General features: G+C 43.7%; 2 protein-coding genes across 2 annotated transcripts in view; both read right to left on the reverse strand.

Annotated features, from left to right (window-relative positions):
• Nucleotides 1-6290, reverse strand: part of LOC130107411 (E3 ubiquitin-protein ligase TRIM62-like) — a 43425-nt gene extending 37135 nt beyond the window's left edge. Inside the window, exons 1-2 of the mRNA XM_056274008.1 lie at nt 6257-6290; nt 4661-5193 (exon numbers count right to left, since the gene is read on the reverse strand). Coding sequence (XP_056129983.1) covers nt 4661-5068 — 408 coding nt within the window. The 5' untranslated portion in view covers nt 5069-5193; nt 6257-6290. The remainder of the gene's footprint in view (nt 1-4660; nt 5194-6256) is intronic.
• Nucleotides 6291-6894: 604 nt separating this feature from the next.
• Nucleotides 6895-12990, reverse strand: tnfrsf1b (tumor necrosis factor receptor superfamily, member 1B). The gene is made up of 9 exons (XM_056274569.1): nt 12632-12990; nt 11002-11107; nt 10000-10125; nt 9083-9241; nt 8797-8890; nt 8406-8665; nt 8123-8212; nt 7727-7785; nt 6895-7632 (listed from the first exon to the last, which is right to left on the reverse strand). The coding sequence occupies exons 1-9, from the start codon at nt 12683-12685 to the stop codon at nt 7108-7110; spliced, it is 1473 nt and encodes a 490-aa protein (XP_056130544.1). The 5' UTR covers nt 12686-12990; the 3' UTR covers nt 6895-7107.
• Between the last annotated feature and the right edge of the window lie 2531 nt (nt 12991-15521).

Consider the following 15521-nt stretch of genomic DNA (forward strand, 5'->3'; position numbering starts at 1 on the left):
AGTATGGCCGATTCACCTGACCTACATGTCTTTGGACTGTGGGAGGAAACCGGAGCTCCTGGAGGAAACCCATGCAGACATGGGGAGAACATGCAAACTCCACACAGGACGACCCCCAGGGTTGGACTACCCCGGGGCTCAAACCCAGGACCTTCTTGCTGTGAGGCGACCGCACTAAGCACTGCGCCACCGTGCCGCCTTATCGCAAAATATATCGCAGGAAAAAAATATCATAATGTGAGTTTTTTCCAATATCGTGCAGCCCTAATGTGGATGTTATGTACATCAAGCCCTTTTTTCTGTTTTAGGTCATATTCACTAAAATGGCCTCGGGAACAGGACTAATCATCCAAGATTGTCTCTTTTCCCCCTTAAAAATTTATTTTTCATATGGGTAGTTTTTGCTGATGCACACTGGGTTTCAGTGGTTTTTGATGCAATTTAATGTGATGAGTGGAATAAAGCCCTTCCTAATCAGTGTACATTAGTAACCTTTGAAGTCTCTGCTCCCTGACGCAAATGACAGAGCTGAAGACAAATCCTGCTCAGCCCTACCTTAATATGCTTTACGCAGAGAAATGCACGCAAGTAGTAAGCAATAACGTGCTGGCATATGCCAGCCCGAAGTGTTTGCATCACCAAGCAAAAGGCCTGAATTTGTTTGTCCGTTAAAGGTTCAACTCCAGCAGCACCCAGGGAAAATTATGCAAATTAGTAGGGGAGGTAAAGCCTTCCCAATAGCAACAAGACTCAGGAGCCAGGTCAGGAGAGTAACATGCCAAACTAAGGAGATTAAGGCCCTGACACGGACAAACCAAAGCCTGCACTCATCAGTCGCCAGTCAAATAACGCTGTCAACATATGCTTAACACAACAGTGGTATGACATAACTTTGGGCAAGCTGCAGCAGAACTAGATTTATTCATCTGAATGGAGGATGTTTAAGAAAAATCACATGTCTGCTATGGTGAAATCCATTGCAACACTCAGGTAAAGCTTATTTACAGTGTAAATTGTCAGTTCACAGTGTGAAATGCTCTGTACAGGCTTGCTTGTGGTTGAAATGCTCATACTGGTATGTGTCATGAACGAGTTTTCAATCCATTCAATAAATGTTTACAATGCAGAAGGATGCATTTTTGAATTTCTTCTTCCCATTCTGACTGTACGTTGGACTAGTTGGCTGTGAGGGGTAAGCTGTGGATGTTCAACAGTCTACTGAAGACGTGGAGATCTTGAGATTTTCCCCGCCTGGAGACGTTGATTTTAAAGTACACTAATTATCTGTCCTCTGCTGAGGTTAGATGAGTAAACAGCAAGATGGTGGAGGACATTGTGTTGTCCTATTCCTCTAATGATGGGTTGAGGGGATGATGTAACCGAAAAGTAACCTCAGCTGAGCAAGTTGTCAGGACGCCATTACCATTCACAGATCAGAGCTTTTTATAATTTCCTGAGAAAAAGCAAGTTATATCTCTTCACAATATATTAGGCGATTTAGAAACAACATTAGCCAGACCACCGCTACGCTCTCCTCCCTCCTTATGAACTCTTTATATAGAGGGCTCACAGTTCTCTATTCTATTCTACAGGGAGTAGAGAGAGCAAAAGAGGGTCTACGATCAGATAGGGCCTACATAATAGGCTGTAACCAAACTGCCTCGAGCCTCAGTCTTCCCACAAAGTACCAAAGTTATGCTCCAGACCTGCCAAAACTTTACTTCTTCTCTTCTCTGGCATTTCCCTTTTACCCCAAAACCCTTAGGTCTATTTAACCATTTAACGGAGGCCACAAAACTGGCATAGCTAGTGTCCCCTTTGGTCTTGACAGTCAAAACTACCCGAGAGCCGACTACATTCCACCCTAGACTACATTTCAACACCTCTTCATTATGCCACTCTTATAACCGATGGCTAGGTCAGTATCAAAGGTCGATGCTGGAAAATGACCTTCCTGTCTACAAGCACAGCCTTGAACACATTTGTTTCCTTCGGATGCAGCGTTCCCTTTTCACTAGAGGGAAAGCAGTAACAAAACCTGCAACAACATGTTTCCTAATATCAAGCCCATTACTTTCTCATAATTCTTGGCACACAATGACCCAATTCAGGGATATAGTTTCTAACAAATGGGGGGGCAAGGCAGACATTTCCCCGTTTGGCTACTTTGTGATTTCAAATTACGAATCTGACAAATTATTCTCACACCATCTGTTTCTAGTCTTTGGCTATTTTGGCTTCTCTGGATAGGATGAGAGGTTACATAGGAAGCCACCAACTTATAGATCTGAAAAAGCAAAATGCCAAGCTCATCGTGGGACACGGCTGTTTCAGATGGGGGTCTCTGTTGCATGCTTCCTCCCCTTTTTAGGGTTGCAGATCTGGGCAGTCTCCAGACTGGCTGCCAGATGAGAAAATGCCAGATCATTGCCTTGAAAAGAGCTCTAAGCGGACGAACCACACACTGTCCAAGAAAACAGCAACGTCTTGTACTCGGCCTAATTACTTTTGCGTCAAGATGACAGTTTTGCCCTTTCTCAAGCTTCCAGCACAAAACCTTCTTTGGACTTCAGCAGGAAAACTTGAACACAATTTTCTTTAATTATATTTAATACTATAATTGTACGACACTGCTTAACAGTCCTGCCCTGCACATTGAAATCACTAGGTATGTTAATGTGAAGCCTATTATTTTAGTGAACAGTCCATGTTTTCTGTTATTCCAGACTAAGTGGAATCCTGAAGAACTCCACAGGACCAGTGTAATCGACCCAACTACAAATCTAATTAAAATGTCTGAGAGACTACCTCTCGATCCACTGCACAACCGCCCTATCACCCTGCAAACAGTTAGACATAAACCTTTCACAGGACTTTTTGCCTCCATACTTTTCACTCAGATGGAATGCATGATCCAGTTGCAGCCTGCACATAAACACAGTCATTCATTCTGCACGATAAGCGAGTGGGCCGCATTTCCTGTCTCAAAGACATACTTTCAAAAGGATGTAAATGGACAGCATAATGGATCGTCAAAAGCAGAGCCCACAAGAGATGGATGCCATCTCACTGATGGTGTACTGTATACAGAGAGAAAGAAGTTTAGAGACAATATGACACGTTACTATGCGTGGTTCTCTTACAGCAGCAGCAGCATTAAAAAAAAACAACAAAAAACAGAAAATATTTGTAATAAAAAGGTAGACGTTTTAACCACCATTACAATGAAATGGGTATAAAGAGAATGTTTTTCCTGCGTGAGATGATTTAAGTCTAAGTGTCCAGTGTGCTGGTCTAAGTGACGGTCAAGAGTTTAGCCCTTTTAACCTTGGCCTCAGAGTCAGCAACAGTTAAGTATTAACTATCAACACTTTGGTCTGTTTCTTGTCTGAAAATTCACTCTGCATAAAAGGTGGACCCAAGTACTTTTTTTTATTATTATTATTAAAAAGTATTAAGAGCTGGATGATGTCTTAATTAGTGATAGGTGCACAAAACTGTATAACAGACTACACATAGTGGCTAAGAATTGCACCGCTTTACACACTGAAACAAAGACAGAATAGGATTAGAAGCTTTTTTTTGCAGTTATGGGATTATCCAAATGCTAAGGAGAAGGAAAATTAAATTATTCCTGGAAATATGACACAGCAAATGAAGAACACATTGGCCCAGACTACCATTACATTTTGATCCCTATACATTAAATGACAAGGTATATTCAAGGTCTAACTGTTAATGGATGTTTGTTAAAATATTTATATTCACGTAATGAATAATTACATTACATTCATTGCTGCCTTTAGATTTGCTTCTTTGCCGAGTTGAGAGCGAAGTGATTTGTTTCATTTCTTATAATCCTTGCGAAGTTCATTCAAAAACATTCCAGAGCAGCGTTTCGAATAACTACCCACAATTGTGTTGTTGCTCTTGCTGAATACCTGCTTGGGAATTAATTTTCATAAATCAAATCCTGAATGTAGTGGGTAGCAGAATGAATAATACAAAGTAAGCACACCCCTGTGCTAAAATACTGATGTGTGAGTGGGTGGAGACAGTAAACAGTGTGGGTTAATGTTGAGAAATAGAAGAGCACTGAGGAAAATAATGAGCGTAAGCCAGTATGATCCTTCAAGAATGCCACACTTCATTTCTCATTCTATCCTGGTCTTCCATATGGAAACGCTGCCCACAAAAACGCCATGCTGAAACTGTCCTGGGTGTTATCTCAAGAGCTTTGACAACCCTGGTTTATTTAAACTCTTGAGCTAATTATCACTATAAAACCAAAAGACAGCTGTTTATAGTGTAAATACACTGGTCTGGGACTAAAAAACAAAACACTCTTGCAACACGAAAAGATGTGACCCGCAAAGGAAAATGAATAAGTAATGTCCGGGTACCAATGAGTAAAATACTTGGTTCCAGTGAAGCTGCTCAGTGGCGAAAAGTAGAAGGTAGTTGGTTTTACTATGCAGCTTCCAGGTGTGGATGTGTGCAAATACGAGAATGTAAGACAAGCTAATGCTCAAATGCAAAACAAGCATATGGACGTAGCTGACTTTCCCGAGACAAATAAAGATTTTCTAATCTGTACTAATAATGATTGGATAATTGTCATCACTGCCAATCTAGTGTGAAGCTCTTTCCTGACACTGACCTGAATCTCCTCGTAAGCCTCGTCAATCGTGGTCACTTGGTGCTGTTCATGTAGCGCTGGCTCGTCACAGAAGAAGCACACAAGGCTTTTGTCGCTGAGGCAGAAGAGCTTGACCTTCTCGTGGTCCTTGCAGGGATAAGAGCTTCTTTGTGCGTTGAGGATGGCGTCCAGCGGAAAGGCCGAGTAGCGCTCTACAATGTTAGACAACTTGAGACTCGGAGAGAGCAGGGGGTCGGTGAAGGTCCTCCGGCACTCAGGGCAGTCCCGCGGCCCGTGAGTTTCTTGTCTACTCCAGTGCTCAGTGATGCACTTTCGGCAGAAGTAGTGTTCACAACCAAAACTAACAGGATCTTGGTAGATGCTCAGGCAAATAGAACAAAGGAGCTCATCCTTCAGACAGCAAGCCATTTGCAAATACAGAGACTATGCCGCATCTAAGATAACAATGTTCTGGAGCGGGATGTAGTTGGCTTTATTCTTTAACTTGGTTCCCAGCGGCTTAAGAATCACGGGAGTTCACTTCTTCAACCTCTCTGTTGGGACAAAAGTAAAGAGCAATAAGATGCCTCCCATCCCACTTAACAATTAGGTATCAGCAGAGCTCATTGCATTGTCTACAGTATTAAAAATTTAACCCAGTAGGCCGAAACTGTTTCAACGGTTAAAATGCTGTACCTTGCAAATACTAAAGTGTTGCATTGCAAAACAGAATCTAATAGCCACAGTCTCGTTTGGAGATTTTAGTTAGTTTTTTTATTTTCCTGTAGCTTACTTCACACTGCTAACACAGGCTTGGCCTAGATTTGAAAGCAATTAGGATCACTTGCCATTATGCACGTAAAAGGATTTCTTGGTTGATTCGGTACTAAATTATGCCAAACCGAAAGGGCAATTAGAAATATAGCACATGTTCGGGTTGCCCCTGTGTCATTCATACAGCCACAAACTTGAATTGGGCAAAATGTCGCTGACATTTGCTTAGCTATCGGCAATGAAATCGGACTTGGTAGCTCGTAAGTGGAGTGGCCAAAGAGCAACGTCAATAGCTGGAAGATCCGCTGTTGACGTTTTAAATTGGGGAACCGCCGTAATTACCCGAGTGCCATTTCGTCTGGGACTCATTTATTTCTAGCCACGTCTCCACGAGCCGGCAGCTTTAGAGGAGCACCTGCGGCAATGCTGTCACTGCTGCCGTCCTACCTCGCAACCACTGGCAATGTCTCTTGAGTCCCCCATGACAAGTAGCCTATACCCCCCCCCTCCCCATTGGAGGCCAAACTTACTTTATACGACTATCAGACTACCGCACACGTTGCAGCTTTAGCTTGTTTGCTCTGCCAGGCGAGGTGAATAGGCTTGCTCCACCTTGCTGCTTCGCAGGATTTGTAAACATATCCGAGTAGGAGCAGCACAACCGCCACGGCAGGAGACGGAATTAAAAAAAAAATCCCACACCGCTATCCTTGTCTATCTAAAACGTCCGTACACTGTTGGATAAGTGGCTAGCCCGACACCCCGGTGGTTTCACACGCGCATTAACATGACAATTGGCCATAAAGCTTACCGAATAAATAAATACACAAAAAGTCCACTCACCGGCGATCCCACTCCCCTCCCCGACATCAGCAGCGCCAGAGCTCGACTCTCTTTCAGGAAGGGGAATAACACACAGCGGCGGCGGAGCAAACCACTTGCGTCATTTATGGGTGAGTCCCGGAAGCCCGTCGACAAATATTAGCAAACTCAGAGAGAAGACACTCATACATATTGAAATATACCATTATCTTAAATGGGAATTTTGACTAAACGATAGCTTAAGTCAATGAATGAATGATAAAATAGCGGAGTTTATTAACCATTGGCTGTATGGTGTTCCCCCCAATAATGGAATGACCCACCTTCACTCGCGGTGCTTTGCGCACAGCTGATGAGCCGGTCGATTTGGGCTCTCACGCCTGTAATTTCTGTATCTACGATAACTTTCTCGAACCTGTGTGGTCAGGTTACACCGCTTTGTATATCCGATCAAGAAACTATATGACATTGACAAGCAAGTTATGAATCAAACATAACTCGGATCCCGATCTTGCCGGTGAACAGTCTAGCGAGGCATTAGGCGTCGTTTAGTTCATGATCAACCAGTAGGTGGCAATAGCATCTACAGAACGAACTTGGTTAAGCCTACACAAATTTTCATCTGGCGTCGACAAAAAGACCAGAAAGCTAAATCGAGAAAATATTCATATCTTTTATTTACAGTCAATATACATATTAAACAAAGTGCCATTTAATGGCGCAAAGTTGCTGCAAAATGTTTGCTGCCTGGAAAAAAAGTGCTCTCCCCTCCCCACACACACACACACACACACACACACACACACGCACATTTAAGTAACAGCCAATACTGAGAAAACATGGTTTAGGTTATTTGGTACTCGCTGACTGCATCAATCATAGCTGACACTCTCCTGCACTGCCATCAGTGACTGCTTGCCAGCCTCTTGCTGCGGTATGCTGCAGCACTCCTCCTCCTTCCCAACGGGGAGGTCAGGGTTTGTCTGTGTTGAGTCTTTGGGGATGATGGATAGTGCACCACAGGACCCATTCCCTATGTGAAAAGTGATGTTGACATTGACATGGGGATTGTTGGTCACTGGACTGATGAGCTGGGGGCTGGTGGGTTGAGAGGTGGGTTGAGGGGGGACCGACTCAGGGCTGATGGGCTCAGTGATGGAGAGCAAAGGCATAGGCTCTGACAGAAAAGACTGTGTGTTGTTCAAGGGTATGGTAGAGGGAATAGCTGTTATGGTCCTGCACTCCTGGCCGCAACAACTCTCCTTCAAAGGTTCAGCATCATGACAACCCTGACTGGGGCTACTGCACGGATCTTCTGTTTCCAAAAGACACTGCTGTTCCAGGGAGCAAGTAGTGGATGAAGTGAGCTGAGCATCCACTAAATAAACCTGATTGTTCTGTGGATGAGAGGTACATAAAGTTATGCTCTTTACATAACAGATATAAAGAGCTGTGCTGAAATAGGATGTAGGTGACTGAAGGGAAACTCACGTTATCTCCTTCCTTGCCATTTCCATTTGCTTCTACTTTAGGAAAATCAATTTCAGACTCTGGGTAAGAAAACACAGTGACATGCAGTGGGTAAAATATTGAGATGAGATGAGATGAGATGAGACGAGATGAGATGAGAATAACTATTATCCCCTAAGAGAAATTTGTCTTGGACTCTGTGTGGCTGTTTCACTTAATATAAACTTAAGTTAACATCCATTCCATGCACTTCTCAATGTTTATACAATTGCACACCATTATAATGAAAATGTCAAATTTGAGGTACGATGAAAGTTATTCAATCACCACAATCAACTTTGAGGTGAACAGCAGATGCAATGGCAGCCTTTAGAAAACAAGAAAATGACTGAAGTGCTCTTTGCGGGCTGTGTTTACCTTTCTTCTGAATCATACGTCGGCGCAGTAGAACCACGACAATAATGACCAGAACAGTCAGAAGTCCAATCACACTGGTACCGATGGCAACTGCCAGGCACACAAATATACACGAACACATACAAACACACACACACACACACACACACACACACACACACACACACACACACACACACACACACACACACACACACACACAAAGAAAGAGAAACAGAGAAATGGTTGATCGTTAAAACATCAATAAGTTGTTATGACATGAACAATGAAACCATTGGCCTACCTGCTTTCATGTCAGTGCCTTGTGGCAGGGTTTTTGTTGGACCACTGACAATGGCCACTGGAACAGATAAACTGGCAGACAGTGTGGCGCTCGAGCCTGATGAGACCCTGGGCATCAGTGGACTGGCGGTTGTGTACACAAAATGAGTCTGTGGCTGTGTTGATGGGATTTGGGGCATTGTGGAGTGTGAGAAAGGCAGGAGTTCACACACAATATCTGAGAAAGGATCACCCTTTTTCACAACAGCCCTTCCATGACATCTGGAGAGACAGGTGGAAGGAGGGAGGGGGAGAGAGAGAGAGAGCGAGAGCGAGAGCGAGAGAGAGAGTTCAAAGATCTGTGATCAAACACCCATGGTATCTATAAACCTGCTTTGCTTTAACCCACTCACGTTGAATGAGGCTGACAGGAAGCATTGTAGGAGGGTTTATCAGAGAACGTCCCATTTGGGCAAGGTGCACACTTCACATTTGATAGCGCTGTGCCTGAAAACCACAATTAAATGGAAAACCTTTATCTGAACGTTCACTGTCTATTGATAAATCTAATCTTATCATATAAATTATGCCTATCACATTATCAATCCATTGAATTTCATTTTCTTTCACATTGCATAACATTAATAGCATGTTACAAAGACACAGTGTTGACCTTATGAGAAACTGCAACCACTGTACCTTGTAGAATGACCCCTTGGCCTGGCTTGCAGGATTTGTATTTCCTACATTCTTCACAGTATGGGTCGTCAAATCCCAATACACAGTACATTCCTGGCTGGCACACACACGTTGACTTGATGGTACTAGAGCACCTCTGGGCAAACTCTAGACCTTTCTCTGATCATAGATAAAATAAGATTTTTTATTTTTTATTTTTTTGCATCAGGAACACTTATGCAACATTTTGTGTTACGCATACATATTATAATCAAGTAACGGGGAGTGCAGAAGAGAGGTGAAGAAGAAAGTGCAGGCAGGGTGGAGTGGGTGGAGAAGAGTGTCAGAAGTGATTTACAACAGAAGGGTACCAGCAAGAGTTAAAGGGAAGGTTTACAAGATGGTTATGAGACCAGCTATGTTATATGGTTTGGAGAAAGTGGCACTGATGAAAAGACAGGAGGTGGAGCTGGAGGTGGCAGAGTTGAAGATGCTAAGATTTTCATTGGGAGTGACGAAGAAGGACAGGATTAGGAGTGAGTATATTAGAGGGACCGCTCAGGTTGGACGGTTTGGAGACAAAGCAAGAGAGGCAAGATTGAGATGTCTTGGACATGTGTGGAGGAGAGATGCTGGGTATGTTGGGAGAAGGATGCTGAATATGGAGCTGCCAGGGAAGAGGGAAAGAGGAAGGCCAAAGAGGAGGTTCATGGATGTGGTGAGGGAGGACATGCAGGTGGCTGGTGTGACAGAGGAAGATGCAGAAGACAGGAAGAGATGGAAACAGAGGATCTGCTGTGGTGACATGAAAGGGGAGCAGCCGAAAGTAGAAGTAGATATACATATATACATATACACACATATATATACATACACACACACATACATACATATATATATCATACTCAACAAAATTTACAGTATTACTAGACACCCACCTGATTTACACTTGGAACAGGAAAAACAGTTTGGGTTGTAGTTCCAGTCCACAATGTACTGGCCTCCTGGACATGGTTTACAAACACTGTCAGTAGTGTTGGTGCACTTCTGCAACAGTCGATTTCCTATGGCAAATGCACATGTATTAATACAGGGTTTATTCATTCATTTACATTGTATTTTGTCAGTATTATATGCGGAGGCTTTGGGCCTTTGCTGGTTATATCTTTTAAGGGTCTGAGAGAAACTAGTTGATTTTCTCAGTTGCCTTCTTACAAGTTTCCATGTAAGATGTTTTCTCTGGTTCAGCTTGGTTGCGTTGCTAAAATGTAAAATTTTACTGTATGTGGGAGTCGCTTTTGCTTCGTTCGAGCTCGGAAGGGTAGGAGTTTGTGGGCTGTTACTTACATTTCAACTGAAAAAAAAACAAAACTGAAATCTTTCCATTCATGAATATGTGCCAATACTTTTAGATTCCATGAGAAGGTAAAAAGTTTTTCACACGCTGATGAATTTCAACATCGAGTGATCGCAGTTAAACTTTAATTACACCCATCACCCCACGTTTGTAGAGAGGGGATTGCTGAAACCTTTAACTCCACAGAGAGGGGTCAAATGAGGTCATCGTCCCTACCATGTCAAGTTATTATCTGAGTTGTTATTGAGCGAAATGGTTGAAGCTCTGAGCTAGCCTTAGCGTCCCTGCTGGATATGTGGCTGGAAGACACACACCGGTGCGGGGGGAGACTTAAACGAGTCATTGCTCTGACACAAGACGATACACTAGAATTATTATCGGTGTTAACTCTGACAGCAGTATGCTGTCATGTAAACAGACACCTGGTGTCGTCCAATCTGAACATCATTGCTTTAAATCTTATAAACTGTAGCAGTGCAGTACGTCTTATTACAAAACATGACAGGGTTCAAATGGGATTCACCACACCCTGGCTCATATCCCAGACAATTACAGTCCTTGATATGCATGCCCACGCACTTACCTGGTGGACACCTGCTGCAGCACAAATTGAAGTCATAGACTACATATTCTGTTTTGGGGTCCTGACAGAGTCCATTTGAGTCCGCGTGGTATGGCAGAGAGTATGGCTGTTGGAAATATAAGATCGTTAAGAGAAGCTGCTCATCGAGGACAACGAGCAATGAGATGGCGAAGAAAAACACCACGAGATTTATCTTTTATTTCCTTTTCTTTGTAACCCTCTGAGGCACATGCATTGGCACACCCCACATACGCACAAACACGCACGCGCACACACATACACATGCCTTCCCCTGACAAGTAAAAATAACATTTGCTGACAACAGCAGCATATTTCTCGCATGACAGGAAACGAAAATGGCATATAAGAAACCCTCTACAATGGGTTTTGTTGAATTTCTATGTATGTGGTCTGACAACCGACGGGTCTGACGAGAAAGACACACCTCCTGCAAACCTGAGAAACCAATGCCACAGACTGTTTGCAGTGCAAGAGCGTCCTTTTTATTTCCTTTTCCCCACGGCTGTATAGCCACATACCAACTGCGTGCGCTTTAACTGAGCTACAGTAGAAGCCCCACCAAAACAGGAGAAACTGTCAGATATGTACACTCCCCGTGAATCATTGTGTGGAATTGGAGGAACATCCTGTTATTTCCTTTTCCTCATGGCTGTATGCCTAACAAAACAAGTGGCTGCTTGTTAATTGTGTGAGGCAACACAGAGGTAAACTGAAAGTAGTGGAATGCATAGATTAGAAAACTCCCCTGTGCGTTGCATGAGTTACTCACACTGAAATATTAAGCTGAGGCAGATGCAGCCTGACCTCTGACCGCCTTATTTGGTCTCTTTTCAGATCATGCTGTGACTCCTTAAAAACGTGCCCATAAACAAACAGACTAAAATATTTTCAATATGTCTCTGAGCAACTCTGAGCACTCGGTTCACTCGTCCGTTATCAAGGTGACCCGGTGAGCGTCACACAACAGCACACCTGCCAAACTAGACACATAGATTGATGATGTGCTGAGTTTGGCTTTTGGTTATAATAAAAACAGCTTGATTCGTTGGACCCAATGAACAACCTGTCTTTGTAACAGACTGCTGGGTATAATGGATTACATCCAATATTGTGGAAATATCCATTTAAATAAGGCTACCTAGAAGGACAGAGTGAAATTGTATGATTTATGTTTATCTACCACTATTAAAAAAAGCTGCTTGAAAAAAAAGAAGAAAAAAAGGGGGTCATTACTATTTTGGCTTACAACTCAACAGTCATTAAACAGCTAAAACAGTGAGTCTCCACATGACAGTGAGCATTTGAGAGGGCAGCCTCTCCCAGCGAAAGTCGCGTGTCATCAAGTAAGCCGTATTGCGTGACACCTCGACGGCACAGTAATCAAGGTGATGATAGCGAAACTAATATCCTGCCCGTACAGTAGCTCCGCGTTTAGGTAGCCGTCGTACCCACAGGCCCCCGGTTAGCGCTGTTATAAGAAACGGGTCAACCCCATTACGTTGTTTTTTTTTTAAGCTAGCAGTGCCGGCCTGTGTGCGGACAAAACTGGCGCAAATCGTCCGACCGCCACCTGCCTGAAGCGGCACACAACATATTTCCCACAGCCTACCTTGGTTGTCTCGGCGACCCGCAGAATGGCGACCAGTAACAACAACGACTTCATCGTCGCGTCTCTTGGACCAACTCATAGACCAGAATGACCGAGTTCATTTGATATACGCCGCCCGTGTACAGCAGCTCGGCGGTAATTTCCTCGGGGAGAGCGAGAGAGAGAGCGCGAGAGAGAGCGCGAGCGAGAGAGAGCGAGAGAGAGAGAGGCTGTGTGTTGAAGGCAGGAAGCCGCGCTGGCCAGGAGGATCTAACCCTCAGTTCGCTGACTTGAGTAAGAAGCAACCTGCGTGAGTTTACGGTAGCTAACCGGGGAGCGATATACTACGTAACTACCGTCCTGCCCTCAGCTGTATCGTGTGCCGATCAGAAGTACAGGAACTCCACACTCAAGTTGTAGCAGTCAGCCGAGCTAGAGCTTTCTGCTCATTGAACCAAACGGTGTTGTCGTGGTTCACATGCGCCACCTCAGTAGACCCGCATTATTCTTGTCCCGGGTTCTGGAGCGCTACACTGCCCAGCTGCCCTCTTTTCACCACTGCATCAGGGGCGTTAAGCTGATGCACACGAACAACAACACAATTCTTTTTTTTTTATGAGCAAAAGTTGTGGGTGAACACTACTGCTGTAGAGGAGGGACCTGTAAAGGGAAGAGGTCGCCTTGTTCTAATCAACTTAAAGCACTGTATGTCTTAGTTATGGTTTACTAGACTACACTAGAATATTTGTGTAACTGTTTGCCAAAAGAAGGCTTGGTATGAGGAACATGAATGCGTGTTTCACACGCCTCTTTCAGTCACAGAGAACCAGCGTTTCTGACACTTCCACGCCATCGGTGTGTGTGTGTGTGTGAATTAATTAGTTATAAAGCGTTTTGGGCGGCTCTTGCAGCTAGAAAAGCGCTATAAAATGTAACTTGATTGATTGATTGATTGATTGATTGATTGATTGATTGATTGATTGATTGATTGATAAAGACTTGTGGTCGGTGCACATAAGACACTGAAAAATGACAAAAAACGTTCTCTGTCGTCATGGCTCTCTTCCTATAGCTACTCATTCATTATACATCGAGTTCTGGTGACACGGACAGTGAAAGGGGGAAAAATGAAGACAGTCAATAGATTTTATGCTGTGCTGTATTTAACCGTGGCGTGTCCTCACTCTACTGAGGCGCGGCGGCGCTAAAGTGGTGTGGTGCAATTGATTCGGCGCCTTGTGTGTCGCTTGGCTCTTTCCTGTGTGGAGAAATAACATCTCTGCAGCGAAGTCCCCCTCCCACATCCTCAGCAGTTGTCTAGAGCTCAAGTGAAACAATGGCTTGGCTCTATTCATACACCCACTGTACACTGGAATAAGGTACAAAGTTGTCATTTAGAGGGGAAAAAATACAATTTTTGAAATCCTTATCCCCCTGGGATTAAGTTTTTAATTTTTTTGTGTGTGACTCATGGTCTAGCTGTTAGGCAAATAAAATTAAATGCATCATGCAATGTATTATTCACTCCCAATGGAAGAAGCTGTTTTCCACTTTTTTTGGGGGGGGGGTTCATTTCCCCCTCATCACAGTTTGGCAGATTATTTCTGCTGCGTGTTCTGAATTGGTTCGTTCGTCTGGCAGTTTGCCGTCAGTTGCCGTGGTAACTTCAAAGCACCAACGCAGCATCTTTCCCTACAGTAACCTCCGAAGTCCCAGACAGGGGTTGGAGCCACATATTGACAAAGATTACAGGCGACATTGCGTCAGTTCGGCTCTGCATTACGCTGGGCTATCTCTTCATCTAGCTGTCCCCAAACACGATGCCACAGACTGATGAAAAGGTAGCGATAAAAGTAGCGATTAAAAAGAAAGAAAGGGGGCGGCAGCACCAAGCACCTGTGGTGTGAACGTCTAAGAGGCTTCGATTCATTTCATTATTTGGAAGATGCTGATAACCCGACACCAACATAGCTATCGTGCAACGTGTAATATAGTTTCGATAGTTTCCTTGAGTGATCTGTCTGTGCGGTGACGAGATAAGTAATCTATGTGGTCATCATATCCGTGGCACTCATCGACTTGTTTTTACTTTGAACATACAGTGCCGCGAAATCTGCCCCATCCCGATTTCCTCTGCTTTTGCACGTTTGCCACACTTAATTGTGTCAGATCTTCATACAAAATGTCACCCGAGTAAACATACTATTCAGATTTTAAATTTTAAATGTGAAGGGGAACTGCTTAAAAAAAACCCAGGGGCTTGAAAAGTGGTATTCTCCAGGCAGCATACGACAAGAAACAATTACAGCAACGCGGTATGCACAATTTGTATGTATGTATCAATAATTCCAGATATAGCAAGAGGCGGAGGCACAGTTCCGCACAGCACCCGACAACAATGCATCATACACCCATGTTACAGCAGTGCAAATGAGTCATAGTCACAAGACACACACCCACACGCACATACCGATATGTATTGGCGTCACCTATACATATTGTGACGTGGTCAAATAATGGACTTCTCAGGCAACCTTTCAGAGTTAACAAGCAACCTATTAGTGACCGCAAACCAAGCTAGTCATAATAGACTCAGGTTCGCATTGATCTCAGCTTTCCCTCGTCACTTGGCCACAGAAGCGAACTTATCTATTTGCCTACTCTTTACCCTCATGGTGGAAATAGCATGTTGTCTAATGCAACCTCTCTCATAACGTCCCCATTACCTTGCACCACATCCCCGCTATCTGTAACAGATATGCACGTTTTTAACGTGTTCAACATCCCACTACATAACCAAAACATTGACACTTCAGTTGCATCGTGGGTAATGTGCAAATGAACTTCGAGCAGGAACACTCCAGTAGAATTCGCCACAATATACACTCACCGGCCACTTTATTAGGCACAC

Source organism: Lampris incognitus, chromosome 2 (assembly GCF_029633865.1).
Source record: "Lampris incognitus isolate fLamInc1 chromosome 2, fLamInc1.hap2, whole genome shotgun sequence".
In the NCBI taxonomy this organism is placed as follows: domain Eukaryota; kingdom Metazoa; phylum Chordata; class Actinopteri; order Lampriformes; family Lampridae; genus Lampris; species Lampris incognitus.